General features: G+C 46.0%; 1 protein-coding gene across 1 annotated transcript; it reads left to right on the plus strand.

Moving 5' to 3' along the window:
• Positions 1–12410: 12410 nt before the first annotated feature.
• Positions 12411–18823, plus strand: LOC139411375 (proteoglycan 4-like). Its single transcript, XM_071157656.1, has 2 exons — positions 12411–12553; positions 16254–18823. Exon 2 carries the CDS (start codon positions 16262–16264, stop codon positions 18272–18274), a length of 2013 nt encoding a protein of 670 aa, XP_071013757.1. The 5' UTR covers positions 12411–12553; positions 16254–16261; the 3' UTR covers positions 18275–18823.
• Positions 18824–20451: the final 1628 nt, after the last annotated feature.

The following is a 20451-nucleotide window of genomic DNA, read 5'->3' on the forward strand; positions in this document are numbered from 1 at the left end:
TTGATTTGTTTAACACCTTTTTGGTTACTACATGATTCCATGTGTTATTTTACATTTTTTATGTCTTCGCCATTATTCTACAATGTAGAAAAGAGTAAAGTAAAACTCTTGAATGAGAAGTTGTGTCCAAACTTTTGACTGGTACTGTATTGTTGACTATTTCTAATGATATTGATTACTTTAAATGTCTTCTTCTCCTGAACCAAATGTCTTTAAACACAACATGGCTGATACGAACCAATGAGCTTGCATTAATGTTTTTTTTCCTGTCCAGCAGCGCCACCATGCGGCCAAACTCAACAACCATAATCCACAGGTTAGCTAGACTCACCTCCTTAAGCGTGTATGCCAAATTTCATATAGACATGTGCCCATTATAGCGCCACCGTGTGGTTTATCTAAATGTGCGTAGATATGTTGAGTCTTGACAGTGTTTGAAACATGTGTACCAATTTGTCGTCACAATAAGAAGATCCTTGTCTGATTTGTATGCATTCATGTGCGAGATCACACCCACGTGAATGTTTATTGGTCAAAAGCGGTGTGTTTTTGATACTCGTCTGGAAATGGTTGTGTTGAGAGACCTTGGTCCGGGGCCTCCCGGGTGGCACAGTGGTTAAGGGCGCTGTACTGCAGCGCCAGCTGTACCATCATAGACTCTGGGTTTGCGCCCAGGCTCTGTCGTAACCGGCCGCGACGCACAATTGGCCTAGCGTCGTCCGTGTTAGGGAGGGCTTGGCCGGTAGGGATATCCTTGTCTCATCGCGCACCAGCGACTCCTGTGGCGGGCCGGGCTCAGTGCACGCTAACCAAGGTTGCCAGGTGCACGGTGTTTCCTCCGACACATTGGTTCAACCTTCGTCTCTCCTGAGGCCGTATGGGAGTTGTAGCGATGAGAAAAGATAGTAGCTACTAACAATTGGATACCATGAAATTGGGGAGAAATAGGGGTAAAATTCAACAAAAATAAAAAAAAGAGACCTTGGTCCTTACAGTGGGGCAAAAAAGTATTTAGTTAGCCACCAATTGAGCAAGTTCTCCCACTTAAAAAGATGAGGCCTGTAATTTTCATCATAGGTACACTTCAACTATGACAGACAAAATGAGGAAAAAAAAATCCAGAAAAATCACATTGTAGGATTTTTAATTTATTTATTTGCAAATTATGGTGGAAAATAAGTATTTGGTCACCTACAAACAAGCAAGATTTCTGGCTCTCACAGACCGTAACTTATTTTTTAAAGAGGCTCCTCTGTCCTCCACTCACCTGTATGAATGGCACCTGTTTGAACTTGTTATCAGTATAAAAGACACCTGTCCACAACCTCAAACAGTCACATTCCAAACTCCACTATGGCCAAGACCAAAGAGCTGTCAAAGGACACCAGAAACAAAATTGTAGACCTGCACCAGGCTGGGAAGACTGAATCTGCAATAGGTAAGCAGCTTGGTTTGAAGAAATCAACTGTGAGAGCAATTATTAGGAAATGGAAGACGTACAAGACCACTGATAATCTCCCTCGATCTGGGGCTCCACGCAAGATCTCACCCCGTGGGGTCAAAATGATCACAAGAACAGTGAGCAAAAATCCCAGAACCACACGGGGGGACCTAGTGAATGACCTGCAGAGAGCTGGGACCAAAGTAAAAAAGCCTACCATCAGTAACACACTACGCCGCCAGGGACTCAAATCCTGCAGTGCCAGACGTGTCCCCCTGCTTAAGCCAGTACATGTCCAGGCCCGTCTGAAGTTTGCTAGAGAGCATTTGGATGTGCCAGAAGAAGATTGGGAGAATGTCATATGGTCAGATGAAACCAAAATATAACTTTTTGGTAAAAACTCAACTCGTCGTGTTTGGAGGACAAAGAATGCTGAGTTGCATCCAAAGAACACCATACCTACTGTGAAGCATGGGGGTGAAAACATCATGCTTTGGGGCTGTTTTTCTGCAAAGGGACCAGGATGACTGATCCGTGTAAAGGAAAGAATGAATGGGGCCATGTATCGTGAGATTTTGAGTGAAAACCTCCTTCCATCAGCATTTCTCATAAGAAACTAGCTCCCTGGTACACAGAAAATACCCGAGCTCTGAAGCAAGCTTCCAGGATATTGGAATGGAAATGGCGCCACACCAAACTGGAAGTCTTCCGACTAGCTTGGAAAGACAGTACCGTGCAGTACCGAAGAGCCCTTACTGCTGCTCGATCATCCTATTTTTCTAACTTAATTGAGGAAAATAAGAACAATCCGAAATTCCTTTTTGATACTGTCGCAAAGCTAACTAAAAAGCAGCATTCCCCAAGAGAGGATGGCTTTCACTTTAGCAGTGATAAATTCATGAACTTATTTGAGGAAAAGATCATGATTATTAGAAAGCAAATGACGGACTCCTCTTTGAATCTGCGTATTCCTTCAAAGCTCAGTTGTCCTGAGTCTGCACAACTCTGCCAGGACCTAGGATCAAGAGAGACGCTCAAGTGTTTTAGTACTATATCTCTTGACACAATGATGAAAATAATCATGGCCTCTAAACCTTCAAGCTGCATACTGGACCCTATTCCAACTAAACTACTGAAAGAGCTGCTTCCTGTGCTTGGCCCTCCTATGTTGAACATAATAAACGGCTCTTTATCCACCGGATGTGTACCAAACTCACTAAAAGTGGCAGTAATAAAGCCTCTCTTGAAAAAGCCAAACCTTGACCCAGAAAATATAAAAAACTATCGGCCTATATCGAATCTTCCATTCCTCTAAAATTTTAGAAAAGGCTGTTGCGCAGCAACTCACTGCTTTCCTGAAGACAAACAATGTTTACGAAATGCTTCAGTCTGGTTTTAGACCCCATCATAGTACTGAGACTGCACTTGTGAAGGTAGTAAATTACCTTTTAATGGCATCAGACCGAGGCTCTGCATCTGTCCTCGTGCTCCTAGACCTTAGTGCTGCTTTTGATACCATCGATCACCACAATCTTTTGGAGAGATTGGAAACCCAAATTGGTCTACACGGACAAGTTCTGGCCTGGTTTAGATCTTATCTGTCGGAAAGATATCAGTTTGTCTCTGTGAATGGTTTGTCCTCTGACAAATCAACTGTAAATTTCGGTGTTCCTCAAGGTTCCGTTTTAGGACCACTATTGTTTTCACTATATATTTTACCTCTTGGGGATGTCATTCGAAAACATAATGTTAACTTTCACTGCTATGCGGATGACACACAGCTGTACATTTCAATGAAACATGGTGAAGCCCCAAAATTGCCCTCGCTAGAAGCATGTGTTTCAGACATAAGGAAGTGGATGGCTGCAAACTTTCTACTTTTAAACTCGGACAAAACAGAGATGCTTGTTCTAGGTCCCAAGAAACAAAGAGATCTTCTGTTGAATCTGACAATTAATCTTGATGGTTGTACAGTCGTCTCAAATAAAACTGTGAAGGACCTCGGCGTTACTCTGGACCCTGATCTCTCTTTTGAAGAACATATCAAGACCATTTCAAGGACAGCTTTTTTCCATCTACGTAACATTGCAAAAATCTGAAACTTTCTGTCCAAAAATGATGCAGAAAAATTAATCCATGCTTTTGTCACTTCTAGGTTAGACTACTGCAATGCTCTACTTTCCGGCTACCCAGATAAAGCACTAAATAAACTTTAGTTAGTGCTAAATACGGCTGCTAGAATCCTGACTAGAACCAAAAAATTGGATCATATTACTCCAGTGCTAGCCTCCCTACACTGGCTTCCTGTCAAAGCAAGGGCTGATTTCAAGGTGTTACTGCTAACCTACAAACCATTACATGGGCTTGCTCCTACCTATCTCTCTGATTTGGTCCTGCCGTACATACCTACACATACGCTACGGTCACAAGACGCAGGCCTCCTAATTGTCCCTAGAATTTCTAAGCAAACAGCTGGAGGCAGGGCTTTCTCCTATAGAGCTCCATTTTTATGGAACGGTCTGCCTACCCATGTCAGAGACGCAAACTCGGTCTCAACCTTTAAGTCTTTACTGAAGACTCATCTCTTCAGTGGGTCATATGATTGAGTGTAGTCTGGCCCAGGAGTGGGAAGGTGAACGGAAAGGCTCTGGAGCAACGAACCGCCCTTGCTGTCTCTGCCTGGCCGGTTCCCCTCTTTCCACTGGGATTCTCTGCCTCTAACCTTATTACAGGGGCTGAGTCACTGGCTTACTGGGGCTCTCTCATATCGTCCCTGGAAGGGGTGCCTCACCTGAGTGGGTTGATTAACTGATGTGGTCATCCTGTCTGGGTTGGCGCCCCCCTTGGGTTGTGCCGTGGCGGAGATCTTTGTGGGCTATACTCAGCCTTGTCTCTGGATGGTAAGTTGGTGGTTGAAGATATCCCTCTAGTGGTGTGGGGGCTGTGCTTTGGCAAAGTGGGTGGGGTTATATCCTTCCTGTTTGGCCCTGTCCGGGGGTGTCCTCGGATGGGGCCACAGTGTCTCCTGACCCCTCCCGTCTCAGCCTCCAGTATTTATGCTGCAGTAGTTTATGTGTCGGGGGGCTAGGGTCAGTTTGTTATATCTGGAGTACTTCTCCTGTCCTATTTGGTGTCCTGTGTGAATTTAAGTGTGCTCTCTCTAATTCTCTCTTTCTCTCTTTCTTCCTCTCTCTCGGAGGACCTGAGCCCTAGGACCATGCCCCAGGACTACCTGACATGATGACTCCTTGCTGTCCCCAGTCCACCTGGCCGTGCTGCTGCTCCAGTTTCAACTGTTCTTCCTTATTATTATTATTCGACCATGCTGGTCATTTATGAACATTTGAACATCTTGGCCATGTTCTGTTATAATCTCCACCCGGCACAGCCAGAAGAGGACTGGCCACCCCACATAGCCTGGTTCCTCTCTAGGTTTCTTCCTAGGTTTTGGCCTTTCTAGGGAGTTTTTCCTAGCCACCGTGCTTCTACACCTGCATTGCTTGCTGTTTGGGGTTTTAGGCTTGGTTTCTGTACAGCACTTTGAGATATCAGCTGATGTACGAAGGGCTATATAAATACATTTGATTTGATTTGAAGGGCATTGAAGATGAAACGTGGCTGGGTCTTTCAGCATGACAATGATCCCAAACACACTGCCCGGGCAACAAAGGAGTGGCTTCGTAAGAAGCATTTCAAGATCCTGGAGTGGCCTAGGCAGTCTCCAGATCTCAACCCCATAGAAAATCTTTGGAGGGAGTTGAAAGTCTGTGTTGCCCAGCAACAGCCCCAAAACATCACTGTTCTAGAGAAGATCTGCATGGAGGAATGGGCCAAAATACCAGCAACAGTGTGTGAAAACCTTGTGAAGACTTACAGAAAACATTTGACCTCTGTCATTGCCAACAAAGGGTATATAACAAAGTATTGAGATAAACTTTTGTTATTGACCAAATACTTATTTTCCACCATAATTTGCAAATACATTTTTCTTCTCATTTTGTCTGTCATAGTTGAAGTGTACCTATGATGAAAATGACAGGCCTCATCTTTTTAAGTGGGAGAACTTGCACAATTGGTGGCTGACTAAATACTTTTTTGCCCCACTGTACATGTCAAGTTGTGCAGATCGGTCAATCCGTGCTAGAGGAAAAGCGTTTTAAGGGATTTTCACAAATTTGTAAATGGTGGAAAATCTATAATGGCGGACTTTATGGTTTCTTAAGGGAAGTTTTTTTCCTTGTGAGGAAAGGGACCTATGGACACAATTTCATGATTCTGGGTCACACAGGGTGCATGGGCTAACCTTTCAAAGTTTGCATTTTGAAGCGCTTGTTATAGCACCTCTGCACTGCAGAGGCCTCAATGGTGGTGGCTCTGCAGGGTAGACTGAGACAACTGGTGAAGCAGGTAGAAGACAAGGAGAGTAGTTAATCTTGTTGCCACGAGATGGCAGGGTCGTGACGACAAAGCCAGGGGTGTCCGAGGATGAGTGGCTGTTCGGGGGATGAGAGTTCCATGAGTTGGTTTCGGTGTGGGAGACTCCAATCTGGAGGGTGACACTCTGTCAGGTGTACAATGAAGCCCGTGACCAATGGCTGCCCGTCCAGGGTGTTAATCCTTGAGGAAGGGGTGACAGGTGTTAGACCAATGTCAAGCTCTTGTACTAGCTGATGATCGATAAAATTACCTGCTGCTCCCGACTCTATCAAGCCCTCTACGTACTTACTAACCCCCTTCATGGTTATCAATACTGGGATGGAGAATTGCTTCTGGGAGACATTTAGAAATAACATGCTTACCTGTATGTTTGCCCCCCATCTCGCCATGGGGGGCGAACAGGGCTGAGTACATGATCCTTCCTTCTACAGTATAGGCAGAGCCCTTCTTGGATTCTCCTTTGACGGTCGATACACGGGAGAGGAGCATGGCCCAACTGCATGGGCTCTGGAAGACTCGGACGGGATGACGGAGTCATGGAAAGAGAAGGTTTCGGATTCCTGGGTGGCAGAGTTCTTCAGCGGGCGGCGACGAGGTCGATGGAGAGTGAAATATGAATGTATTGATTTAAATCCTGAAGGTCACCTCCACAGCCTGAAGTTCTGTTGGGCCCGCTTCGGAAGACGCTAAGTAAAGCAGCCTCACTCCATCCACTCCCTGCAGCCATGGTGCGGAACTCTCAGGCATACTGGGTAGCTGAATTGTGTCCTTGTTGAAGTTCTATGAGGAGGTCTCCTATAGGACGACCGGAAGGAGAGGGATCGAATACCTTTTTGAAAAGGGTGTGGAAATGGGTCTCGGATCCAAGTTCTGTGCTGTTGACAGTCCATATGGCAGTGGCCCAATCCAGGGCTTTGGTGTCAAAGTTAGTGGGGTTGTGCTCAATGTATTTGCTGCATTGCGTCAGAAATCCCTGACATTTCCCAGGTGAACCGTCATATTTTCTAGGCATGGATATGAATGAAGGACTATGGGTTACGATACCTGGCATTGGAGGAGTAGGGGTAGGCTGGCGGAGGAGATGGCAGATTTCCTCCATATGCTCCTCTTGCTGGGTTAGGCGCTGCTGTAGCTCCACTGAAGCCAATCCGTTTTTAGGTGATGTATTCTGTAATGAATACTCTGGGAGAAAAAGGTGTAGATTCATGCACAGAGCGCGGCAGGATTACTTCGCCTTCGCAGAAAGCAGGAATCATGGTCATATGTAGGCAAACAGGCAGGTGAATCAAAACTAGGACTGAAGGCTATAACTGGTTCTCACAAACAAGCTAAGAACAGGCTTAGTCAAAACAACCAATACCTCACAAAGGCACAAACAGAATGAACTGAACTAAATAAGGAGCTGATGAGACCAGGTGAGTAACTAACTAACACAGGTGATATCAATGAACAAAAATGAAAGACAGGGCTACGTTCAAGAACACAAGGAAACAGGGTTACATTCAAGAATACAACGAAACAGAACACAGGGTTGACTAAGAAAATAAATACAGAACCTTACACATGTAACAGATTACATGTAATCCTTTATTCACCTACCCTGCTCATATGTACTGTAGCTACGGCCCTGGTGTCACGTGGTTAAATTGACATACACAGGTCCTGGAGTAAAGGTACTGAGTTACATAATACTGCATAATATTTCATCATCCAACACAATAGCGGAAAGAACACATTTCCATTCTGTAGAATTCAATTTACCAACAATTCTTTGTAGGGAAACTGTGGTGCAATAGATACTATATTCTGGTTGAACCGATGCATGAGATTTGTTCTCAACTAGCCTACCTGGTTAAATTAAGGTGAAATAAAAAAAACATAATATTGTAATTTCAACATTCCACCAGGAACCACCTTAGAATAAGGTCCTTAATATAGTTCGTTTCTGACTTTGATTGGGGGAGGAAGGGGAGTGTTATTGCCCTCTTTGTCACCACTCACCACACAGATAAAGACTAAATAAGACTACATAAGTATAATACAAACTTAGGTCAAATAAAGACCGTTGTGATAGCGATCACTTATGACGTGAAATAAGAGTGTGCATTCAAATGTGTAAACCCCATCTAATCTACAGAAGTATGCACTAGAGTATAGAAGAGAGGGGCTAAATTGAGCAAAGGAGTAAGTTGAGCCACCCTTGTTTCTAGGAAACCATGCACAACATTTACAGTTTGACCAAATATTGAGGTCATCGTTTTATGGAGTCTGTAAAGGATGAAACCACACGCGTTTGTCTGTTGAAAGAGAAGAGTCGGACCAAAATGCGGCGTGTAGATTGCGATCCATGTTTATTAAACTGAAACAACATGAATCTAAATACAAACACTACAAAACAATAAACGTAACGAAAACCGAAACAGCCTAATACTCGTGCACATAAACACAGAATACGGACACAAAGGACAATCACCCACGAACACACAGTGAAACCCAGGCTACCTAAATATGGTTCCCAATCAGAGACAATGACTAACACCTGCCTCTGATTGAGAACCATATCAGGCCAGACATAGAAATAGACAAACAAGACATCCAACATAGAATGCCCACCCAGCTCACGTCCTGACCAACACTAAAACAAGGAAAACACACACGAACGATGGTCAGAACGTGACAGTACCCCCCTCCAAGGTGCGGACTCCGGACGCACAACCTAAACCTATAGGGGAGGGTGTGGGTGGGCATCTGTCCGCGGTGGCGGCTCTGGCGCTGGACGTGGACCCCACTCCATAATAGTCTTAGTCCACCTCCTTAGCGTCCCTAGATAGGCTACCCTCCTTAATGGCAGCTTGGGACAGAGGGGCAGCTCGGGACAGAGGGACAGCTCGGGACAGAGGGACAGCTCGGGACTGAGGGGTAGCTCGGGACTGAGGGGTAGCTCGGGACTGAGGGGTAGCTCAGCACTGAGAGGAAGCGCAGCACTGAGAGGAAGCCCAGGCAGGTAGTTGGCTCTGGCAGATCCCGGCTGGCTGGCAGTTCTGGCAGATCTGGAAGAGTCTGACTGACTGGCAGATCTGGAAGAGTCTGACTGACTGGCAGATCTGGAAGAGTCTGGCTGACTGGCAGATCTGGAAGAGTCTGGCTGACTGGCAGTTCTGGCTGCTCCATGCTGACTGGCAACTCTGGCTGCTCCATGCTGACTGGCTGCTCCATGCTGACTGGCTGCTCCATGCTGACTGGCAGCTCTGGCTGCTCCCTGCTGACTGGCTGCTCTGGCTGCTCCCTGCTGACTGGCTGCTCTGGCTGCTCCCTGCCGACTGGCTGCTCTGGCTGCTCCATGCCGACTGGCTGCTCTGGCTGCTCCATGCCGACTGGCTGCTCTGGCTGCTCCATGCCGACTGGCTGCTCTGGCTGCTCCATGCCGACTGGCGGCCCTGGCTGCTCCATGCCGACTGGCGGCCCTGGCTGCTCCATGCTGACTGGCGGCCCTGGCTGCTCCATGCTGACTGGCGGCCCTGGCTGCTCCATGCTGACTGGCGGCCCTGGCTGCTCCATGCTGACTGGCGGCCCTGGCTGCTCCATGCTGACTGGCGGCCCTGGCTGCTCCATGCTGACTGGCGGCCCTGGCTGCTCCATGCTGACTGGCGGCCCTGGCTGCTCCATGCTGACTGGCGGCCCTGGCTGCTCCATGCTGACTGGCGGCTCTGGCTGCTCCATGCAGACTGGCAGCTCTGGCGGCTTCTTGCAGACTGGCAGCTCCTTGCAGACTGGCAGCTCTGGCGGCTCCTTGCAGACTGGCAGCTCTGGCGGCTCCTTGCAGACTGGCAGCTTTGGCGGCATCCTGCAGACTGGCAGCTCTGGCGGCTCCTTGCAGACTGGCAGCTCCTTGCGGACTGGCAGCTCAATGCAGACTGGCAGCTCCTTGCAGACTGGCAGCTCCTTGCAGACTGGCAGCTCCTTGCAGACTGGCAGCTCCATGCAGACTGGCAGCTCTATGCAGACTGGCAGCTCTATGCAGACTGGCAGCTCCTTGCAGACTGGCAGCTCCTTGCAGACTGGCAGCTCCTTGCAGACTGGCAGCTCCTTGCAGACTGGCAGCTCCTTGCAGACTGGCAGTTCTGAACAGGCGGGAGACTCCGGCAGCGCTGTAGAGGCGGAAGGCTCTGGCAGCGCTAAACAGGCGGGAGACTCCGGCAGCGCTGGAGAGGAGGAAGGCTCTAACTGCGCTGAACAGGCGGGAGACTCCGGCAGCGCTGGAGAGGAGGAAGGCTCTGACAGCGCTGGACAGGCAAGGCGCACTGTAGGCCTGATGCGTGGTGCTGGCACTGGTGGTACTGGGCCGAGAACACGCACAGGAAGCCTGGTGCGGGGAGCTGCTACCGGAGGGCTGGGGTGTGGAGGTGGTACTGGAAAGACCGGACCGTGCAGGCGCACTGGAGCTCTTGAGCACCGAGCCTGCCCAACCTTACCTGGTTGAATGCTCTCGGTCGCCCTGCCAGTGCGGCGAGGTGGAATAGCCCGCACTGGGCTATGCAGGCGAACCGGAGACACCGAGCGCAAGGCTGGTGCCATGTAAGCCGGTCCAAGGAGGCTATGCACCGCACTGGAGACACCGTGCGCACGCAGGTCTCCTACCTGGCGTAGCCATACTCCCTGTGAGCCCCCCCCAATACATTTTTGGGGCTGACTCTCGGGCTTCCTTCCGCGCCGCCGTGCTTGCTTCGCCAACTCCATTCTACAATAACCTTCCGCGCACTGCTCCATCGAATCCCAGGCGGGCTCCGGCACTCTCCCTGGGTCGACCGCCCACCTGTCTCTCCTCCCAAGTAGTATAGTCCATACTCCTGCTGTCCATAACATCCTCCCATGTCCATTCCTCCTTTCGCTGCTGTTGCCCGTTACCACGCCGCTTGGTCCTGTTGTGGTGGGTGATTCTGTAACGGCGTTTGTCTGTTGAAAGAGGAGAGTCGGACCAAAATGCGGCATGTAGATTGCGATCCATGTTTATTAAACTGAAACAACATGAATCTAAATACAAACACTACAAAACAATAAACGTAACGAAAACCGAAACAGCCTAATACTCGTGCACATAAACACAGAATACGGACACAAAGGACAATCACCCACAAACACACAGTGAAACCCAGGCTACCTAAATATGGTTCCCAATCAGAGACAATGACTAACACCTGCCTCTGATTGAGAACCATATCAGGCCAGACATAGAAATAGACAAACAAGACATCCAACATAGAATGCCCACCCAGCTCACGTCCTGACCAACACTAAAACAAGGAAAACACACACGAATGATGGTCAGAACGTGACAGGTCCAAAAAATGTATTTTCATCAAGTGAAATTATTTTTTTGTGTTAAGAGGTTTCATGATGCTTGTATCTACACCAAAGTAGATAATTTTAAGATTATTCTATACATCAGTTGGGGTCTCTATTAGCTTCTATTTGAGGTCCTAAACCTAGTGTGAAAGTGCATCCTTGTGTAACTGGTGTGAAATGGCAGGCTAGCAGCATTTCAATCGGTGAAGTCACTTACTCTGAGACCTTGAAGTAGATGATTTCCTTGCTATGCTAGGCTTTTGTGGAGGGATAGGTAACAATTATTTAAGGGAGACTGTTATCGATGTGTTCAGAGGGTCCTTGGTTCGAGCACAGGTTGGGGCAATCAGAGGGACGGAAGCAACACTGTTATATTGATGCTGTTGACCCGGATCACTGGTTGCTGCAGAGAAGGAGGAAGTCAAAGGGAGGTGAGTGTAACCAGTGGGAAATGGCCAGCTAGTTAGTGGTGTGCGCTAGTAGCGTTTCATTGTCGCTGGGATATGATGTAACAACAGTGCCTATGTTAAAAGTGTTTTTTTTTTTAAGTAAATTGTTTGTTAGGTGTTAAGCGTGTGTTAAAAGATGCTTAAAATTATTAAAAGACAAAAAAGTGATTGTGATTGTGTTGAATTGTGTTTGGGAAATAAAGAGACCAGTGGAGGCTGGTGGGAGGAGTTATAGGAGGAAGGGTCATTGTGAAAGCTGGAATGGTATAAATGGAACAGTATCAAACACATTATACATATGGAAACTGCATGTTTGACTCCGTTCCATTGGTTCCATTCCAGCCATTATAATTAGTCCATCCTCCTATAGCTCCTCCCACCGGCCTCCTCTGAGATAGACATGGTTTTAAATTTGTAGGGGGCTTAATTTACCCTGTCCTGCGGCTCAATTTACCCAATACCAGGGGTAAGTTGTGCTAAGAGAAAACAAGCTATGTTTTCCAAACTGTAACGTTTACATGAATTCTGAATTTCCAGGGATACATCATTAAATATATGTAGCCTAGATATCTTTGTTAGAAATATTATTACATTTCCCTTGACAGAGTGATGCTAAATGTAAAAATGGCTCAATTTACCCCACTTTCCCCTAGATTTCACGCAGTGGGTGGGATAGATTGTGATAGGGAATGATGTCTGGCAAACCTATAGGGGCACTCTTCAAAAAAGCACAGTCCTAGATTGCACCTCAGGGAACGAGGAGGACTTTGGTGCAGCTTTCAGTCGCAAGATTCTTTCTATTATCAGTCCGTGCTCAGTCTTGCAAGGGAATACATCAGCTCCTCGACTCTCCTTGCCGTTTGGGTTTAAGGCAGAAATCCAGGTTGGTGAACTTTGTATCTATATTTTTCAGCTTTTGTATGTTATTTTTTTTTATTCTGGAGAAAATAAGAGAACATATAGAGCATGCTGTTGTGGTAAATTGGAGAATGAAGAATAGAGAATGGAGAAAGAGTTGGATAAGCTATCCTTTGTTCTCTTTTGTTCATGTATTTGCATTCCTATCGGTGCGTGCTAGATTTTCAGATTCAACATCTTCGAGCCATGATTTGCGTTTTATTATGTGGATGTTCCAAGGACTCCTGGCTGGGATTTTAACAATTTGTCTGCGCTATGAGGCGTAGAAAAAAAAATATCCAGAAGCATCAGGGTGACAGGGCTGTGTGCCCAAATCAATTTATGTAATGCATAAAAAAAATAACAAATAAAGTGCAGAATAAGATGACAAATCAAGATTTAAGCTTAATATAAACATTACAAACATATTTTCCATCGTGCCTCTCTACACGCCTGTGGAGCCCCACTAGACGGTATGGCTACATTAACGAACAGGGTAGATAGAGTGGAGTAGCGGTGTGTAATGTGGTTGGGGGGATGGAGTCACTGCGCTTGTGTCTTCACTGTCGATAATATATCGTTTCAAATAATTACTTATATTTGTTCTATAATGACACACATCAAAGACTGCCATCCATCCAAACGATAAAAGTTATCCTTTTTACAATCAGGTGGGTTTCACAGTTAACTTCATTCTGTAGCAGGCTAGGATGCACGTCTCTCAGTGCCTTGCTATGGCAACAGGAGTTGTACAATTCTCTGCGCATTTTCCTTCGCCGTAATCAAAGTGTCTTTAGCCAGATTTGAGTTTTAAGACAAAATAACACATGGCAGTAATCTGTGTGTGATCATATTGCTGTAATTGGTTTATCCCTCACACCCCTAAAACTGGTACTGTTTCATCCCCTCGCCGATAGGCCCCATGTACTTCCCCAATATGTGACAATTGTCATGTGCTTTTGGCAGATGTATATTGAAATCTAATTTTGAAATGTCTGAAGGTTTTTCTTTCAATGTGTGTGTATAGGCAAATGTCATGTAAACCGATTCAATTAATTGAGTCAAACACATGAAATAACCCCCGAAATTAACTTAATTCGCACGCTATAGCGACCCTCAAATATGGACAGTGATTGGGAGGAATATGAAAACCTGTTTATCCGATAGTTTAGTGGAGGGGAACAATCGCTGCTCTGATATCAGCATGGATTTAGCTGTTTAGCCTACCGGCGCTGGCCTGGCGCATGGCTCCCTCTGTCTGCATCCCTTCTTGATTGTCCCAATGCAGTACTATGGACAGCTCCTATTATGATCACGCCCGTGTGTGCTGCAGTTAAAATAAATATGCTATATGGCAGTCGCTCTCTCACCCATCTGACGAAAAAGCCTAATTAGATTCAACTATGTTTGTGACATTTTGGATATTGTCAAAAGAAGTACTTGCGGAAAATGTCATAGTCTATTGCTACGTTCGTACTTAGTTTTGCCTCAAAGAATAGTCTTTTTTGAGAACCGACTGCATGTTGAGCATTTTCCACCTTTTGGCTTCACTTGATACTTTTGTATGTCAGGCAGAAGAACCTGTAACCTATAATGCCTGTTTAGTATATCCATTCCAATGGTAAATATTGATTTCTTTGACAGCCAGCCTACTATTATTTTAAGGATTAATTTAGTACTATTATCACCAAACATATCTCTCAAATAACATTTAATTCCCAGTTCTCGGTTTTCTGATAGAGGGAAGGGAAGTTGAGGTATGTTGAAATCAGCTCTTCCACTTACAAGCATGGCAATGGAATAAGATAAACACTATTTTGTGAGTGAGACCAATGTGATAACCTTAACCCTACACACATACTTAAGCAAATAGTTTAGCTATATGTTTTTGTCATCAGTGGATGATGCATGGTACTAACTCGGAATACTACTACTCAGTATTATACCATGGCATTGTTGAATAGTCCTTTGTGATTGGCTTGAAGGGCATTCTAGAGCATGCATTTTTTCCCTTTAGAAACTGGGTGGTTTGAGCCCTGAATGCTGATTGGCTGACATCCGTGGTATATCAGACTGTATACCACTGGTATGACAAAGCATGTATTTTTACTGTTCCAATAATGTTGGCGACCAGTTTATAATAGCAGTAAGGAATCTCTGGGTTTGTGATACATGGCCAATATACCATGGCTAAGGGCTGTATCCAGGCACAATGCGTTGTGTTGTGTAAAGGAACAGACCTTATCATGGTATATTGGACATATACAACACCCCCTCAGTCATTATTGCTTAAATAACACACAGGTATTTTTGCATGGTAGAATTCAATGGCTATCATACATTTTTGACATGCTTAGTTTGGGCTGCTTTTGAATGCAAAAGTCACATTTAAAACAGTATTGGTATTGTTGAATTTGATTTTCATAATAGCAAGCTAGGTCTGATGGTTTAGCTGATGGTTTAACCATGGCAACATACTGTAGCTATCTAGTAAACTTGCTAGCTAGCTACTTCAGTGATGTTGAACACATTAGTACTTGCTAATTAACACTTTTCTAGTAGCATGGTATAGCCATGATATAAAAGGCATGGTATAAAAGGGATAATCAACTCGGGGTTCTATGCATACTCTGGAAAAGAATGCATCTCTGTGGAAGGTCAGTTCCACTCCGTTGGCGCGTTGTGGAACACACCTTCCACATCATTCATTATTTTACATAGAACGCATAGCCCCTCGCTGATTATCCCTTACTTAATTCCCACAGTTTAGTGGTTGCAAGTAACAGGAGTGTGCAGAACACGAGTTTCTGGTCTGTAAAATAATATGTTATCTTGTCCATGTACCCTGGCCTGAATCTTATCTAACCCTTGCACTAAACGATAGACCAAATCCAGACCATAGCCCCAAAAAATGTATCACCAACCTGTAGTTTTCAAAATACCATGGCATTGTTCAATAGTCGTTTCCGATTGGCTTGAAGGGCATTCCACCTCGTTCATTACTTTCCACAGAATGAATAACCCCTCGTTGATTATCCCTTACTTATTTACAGTGCACTAGATAGTTATACAACCCCCCCCCCCCCTCTCCTACTCTCCCTCCCTCTGTTTATTTTGGTTTGCTTGCAGTCATTTTAGATGTCCTGACAACAAGTGCTCAATAGGTTCCTAAAACCTATAGCTAAAAGCATTTGTGTTTTTTTCTTTATTCTGTGAACTCAAGTCCCCTTTCCTCCTCTAACTGTGCCTCTAACCTACTATTCTAAAAGTATACCAGTGGGAATAAGTGTACAACTAAAACAGACCATTATAGGGCAACAGTAGAATGGGAGGCTCACTTGGCACATAATAACATAACCTAAGACTCCAGAGAGGGTCTCTTGTCCTGTGGTTTATACAAGAGCACTGGATAGTTTAGAACTTGGAGTAGTTCCCATGCAATGGTCATTTGTCTTTTAGCCAATAGTATTTGGCAGAGTGTGGTTTCAAGATTGAAATGCCTGACTGAGTGATTTCTCGGAGACAGGAGGCAGGATTGCAATGCCCTGCATTTTCTTTAGCTTTAACTTGGTATTGAGGTTTGTGGTGGGTAATTAAAGGAAATGAATATATGCTATACATATATTTTCAAACGCAACAACTTGTCACACTTGTTAAGTCATTCTGATTTTATTATTCACTTTTAGGAGACACCATGGGAGGCAAGCTGAGCAAGCGGAAGAAGGGGTACGATGTCAGCGACCCAAAGGACAAGAAGGAGGAGATTACTGTGGCTGCTGTGAGTGCCGTTGAGGCCGTGACCCATGTTGTGGAGAGCAAAGCACCAGCTCCGGTCGCTGAGTTGGCAGCGAAGACTGCTCCTAAGGTGTCTGCTGCGGTGGAGGGAGCAGTGGAGTCGACAGTGGTAGCCATCACAGAAGCGACAGAAGAGGCACTGTCAGCTATAGAGGCCGTGGCCAAGGGGGCCACCGCAGAGCCAGCGGCTGTACCAGATGAACCTGAGGCAGCACTGGCAGAACCAGCGCCAGTAGCAGAAGAACCAGCGGCTTCAGCAGAACCAGCCAAAGCACCAGAGGACCCAGCGCCAGCTGCAGCACCAGAAGAACCTGCAGCCCCAGAAAAGCCAGTGGCGGCACCGGAAGAACCTGCGCCAGCAGCAGAAGAACCAGTGGCTTCAAGAGATCCAGCTGCAGCACCAGAGGACCCAGCGCCAGCTGCAACACCAGAAGAACCTGCAGCCTCAGAAGAGCCAGTGGCAGCACCGGAAGAACCTGCAGCAGTAGCAGAGGAACCAGCCGCAGCACCAGAAGAACCTGCAGCCCCAGAAAAGCCAGTGGCGGCACCGGAAGAACCTGCGCCAGCAGCAGAAGAACCGGTGGCTTCAAGAGAACCAGCTGCAGCACCAGAGGACCCAGCGCCAGCTGCAGCACCAGAAGAACCTGCAGCCTCAGAAGAGCCAGTGGCAGCACCGGAAGAACCTGCAGCAGTAGCAGAGGAACCAGCCGCAGCTCCAGAAGAGCTTGCAGCTCCAGAAGAGCCCGTGGCAGCACCGGAAGAACCTGCAGCAGCTGAGGAACCAGCGGCATCACCAGAGGAACCTGCGGCAGCACCAGAGGAACCTGCAGCAGCAACAGATAAAACAGAGGCACCGGAAGAACCAGCGGCACTAAAGGAACCAGCGGCTGCACCAAAAGAGCCTACAGTGGAAGAGCCTGTACCAGAAGAGCCTGTACCAGAAGAGCCTGCAACAGCACCAAAAGAACCTGCACCAGAAGAGCCTGCAGCAGCCCAAAAACAACCTGCACCAGAAGAGCCTGCAGTAGCACCAAAAGAGCCTGCAGTGGAAGAGCCTCCATCAGAAGAGCCTGCGGCAGCACCAAAAGAACCTGCACCAGAGGAACCTGAGGCAGCACCAAAAGAGCCTGCACCAGAAGAGCCTGTGGCAGCCTCTGTGGAGCTAGCTGCAGCACCAGAAAAGGCTTCTGAGGCTACAGAACAAGCCACAGAAGTGACAGCCGAGATTACAGACACTACAGAACCAGAGCCTGCCGCTCCAGAGCCTGAAACAGAGACTGTTACAGGGAAGGCCCCAGAAACTGAGGCTGTGGTCGAGGCACCAGTAGAGGCAGAAGCAGCTTCACCCGCCCCGGAGGAGGAGCCTGCATCAGTTGCAGAAGCCGTGTCAGAGTCAGCCACAGAGGCAGCCGCAGAGCCAGAGGCAGATTCCATCCCACAACCAGCCGCTGAAGAGCTCCCCCTACCTGTAGAAGAATCCGTAGCAGAGCTTGAATCTGAAGCTGCTGATGCAGTAACTGAAGCAGCAGAGCCAGACGCTGCCGACATCGCAGAACCCATCCCGGAGATCATAATTTCAGAATCTGCTGCACCTGCTGCTGCAGAGGAGGCCAGCGCTGAGCAAGAGGAGGCTGTGCTGGACAACAAGGAAGTTGTTTCCTCAGTGGAGGCTACTGCTGAGCCTTCTGCCCCTGAGGTCAATGGGGAGTGTCAGGAGCAGGCGGTCGAGCCGGCTGCCGTGTCTGCCCCGGAGCCACAGCAAAAGGAATGTGTCAATGGCATTGACAAGCCAGAGGATGCCGTTGAGGTGCAAAGTTACTGCGAATTAAAAAAGAACTTGAACCTGCCTGGCGACATCCAGATTCCTGAGGCAATCGGTGAGGCAATAAGTCAGGCTGTAGACTTGGTCTGAAGCTAATATAAATGTGATGTACCTAATGATCCGAAAAAAACCTCCAACACAAGCTTCTGAAGATAAATATAAAAATGTCGTGGCAAACGAGTTTCCGATTAACCAAAAGGAAATACAACTACTCAAGTGTAGAGAGGGGGAGTGAGATACATGTAGGAAGAGATGTGAGACATGGATGCAGTGTGCCCTACTGAGTCTTTGTGCCCCACATGTCATTGTAGAGGGGCAGCCTGTGTTTGCAGCATTTGTGGTGAGATGAAAGCCAGCGAAATTTGAGGGATGAGTATAGGAAAACAGGACAACAGAGCAAAGAAACGTGACATTGGAAATGTTGAATGGAATGAATAGTCTTGTCTTTGTGTGTGAGGCTGATGAATATTAAAAATGTTTTTTTGGAATAGCATTCAATAGTGATCTAATTTAGACTTTCACATATCCTTTCCTTAACTATATGAAAAAATAATGGATGAAAAGTTTTGGCCTTTTATAGTGGTGCAAACATTGAGGAATGTTCATTGATGGCTTGGAGAATAAAAAAAGACTGTTATACCTGATTGTACTTTTGTTCTTCTATATCAATTAGGCAAAAGTCATTTGACATAGGGCCTTATTGTATAATGACGGGTCATTTTAGTCAATTTTAACATGTTACAATTATTTCAACCGTATTTTAAGACACCTTTATGATTGACTATAATAAGTAACCCTTAGTAAACCCTAGGTGCAAAAAATTGACATCTTTTAAAACTGAAATCAGTCCATTGCTTTATTGTTGTTGGCTGATCGATTGAGTGCACTAGTATCAGCAGTAGGAGACAGTATCTACAGAACATCTACAGTTACGTACAGACCAGGTTTCTTTTGGGTTAGGGGTCGCCTGATTGTATTACCTTTAGAACAACGTCCCTAAGGTCTTCGGCCTTGCAAATATTTTCTTTGGTGGAGCTTGGCTTGCCTGTGCGTTTCTTTGAAAAATATGACAATGTTAATGCATGCAGACAGAGATAATTTCATAGGTCATCTCTTCCTCTACCTCTTACATCATAATAACCCATCTCACTGGAACTTCAAGCTGTGATAGGCAGGCAGCACCATAGAAATATAATGAATAGAGAGGGCTTGGAAGCTCTAACCTTGGCAAATGATGCAGTAAAGAGGTCAATGGAACTTGACCCAAACAATGGAAATGCCATGGAAACACGTGGGGGAAATATGCTGTCGGGGAACGATCCCAAATCTCCTCATTGCCCCCTAGCAACATTTTCCTGCATTTAGGCTATTGTTTATATGTGTATTTCCCACTAGGTTGAGGTAAAAATCAGAATATAATGTTTGTATAGATGTCAACCCCAAATAATTATTTTGACATCGTCACCAATCAACAGCATTGCAGTTAAAAAACGACTTTGACTACCACCACCGATTTCTGTATGCTAGTTATGCTACCAGCTTATGCGAATGGGAGTTAGCATTTAGGAGTCACTTCTTCTAAACTGGAAAAGGAACAGCTTCTAAATGTTATGCAGCAAAAACAGCCAAATATATCCAAATTGGACTTTAGTAACCATATTGTGGGCCTGTTACAATACATCAATCATGACGGATTTGATGAATATCTACTTTGTTATATTAGATTTGTTGAATGTGCGGCAATCCTGCATCCTTATTCTATCCCCTACTGTCTGTGTTCCATTGACCTCTTTATTGCATTTATTTGACTAGTAAACTCATGAGTACACTCTCAATGGCTGTCTGGTATTGTGATGCAATCATTTCCATGGTAATTTGGAATGTTCTGTCAACTGATGCTGGATTGCCATGGTGATGTAGAATGTTCATTCAAATTATGCTAACTGATGTAGCTAATACAATATAATGTATTTTTTGTAATGTCAGTGAGTTGACTCAACAAATCACAGCACAGTTTCAAGGGTGCACTTCCTGCTTTTACTTTCTGGCATGGGTACACTCAAAATGGCTGCCAGTCCACCCATTATGCCATCAATGACTTGAATGGGGATGCCTGCTATATTCATTCTATTTCTGTGGGCAGCACACACTCCCCACATTTAAGAGATTGAAATTGTGAGGGGGGTTGGGGGAGGGGTGTGCATTCTTGGAGGAGGAAGGGACTTTCAAGGGGATGGGCAGGCGTGAGTGGGGGATGAGGGTCTGGG

The sequence above is a fragment of the Oncorhynchus clarkii genome, chromosome 6, assembly GCF_045791955.1.
Source record: "Oncorhynchus clarkii lewisi isolate Uvic-CL-2024 chromosome 6, UVic_Ocla_1.0, whole genome shotgun sequence".
Classification (NCBI taxonomy): Eukaryota; Metazoa; Chordata; class Actinopteri; order Salmoniformes; family Salmonidae; genus Oncorhynchus; species Oncorhynchus clarkii.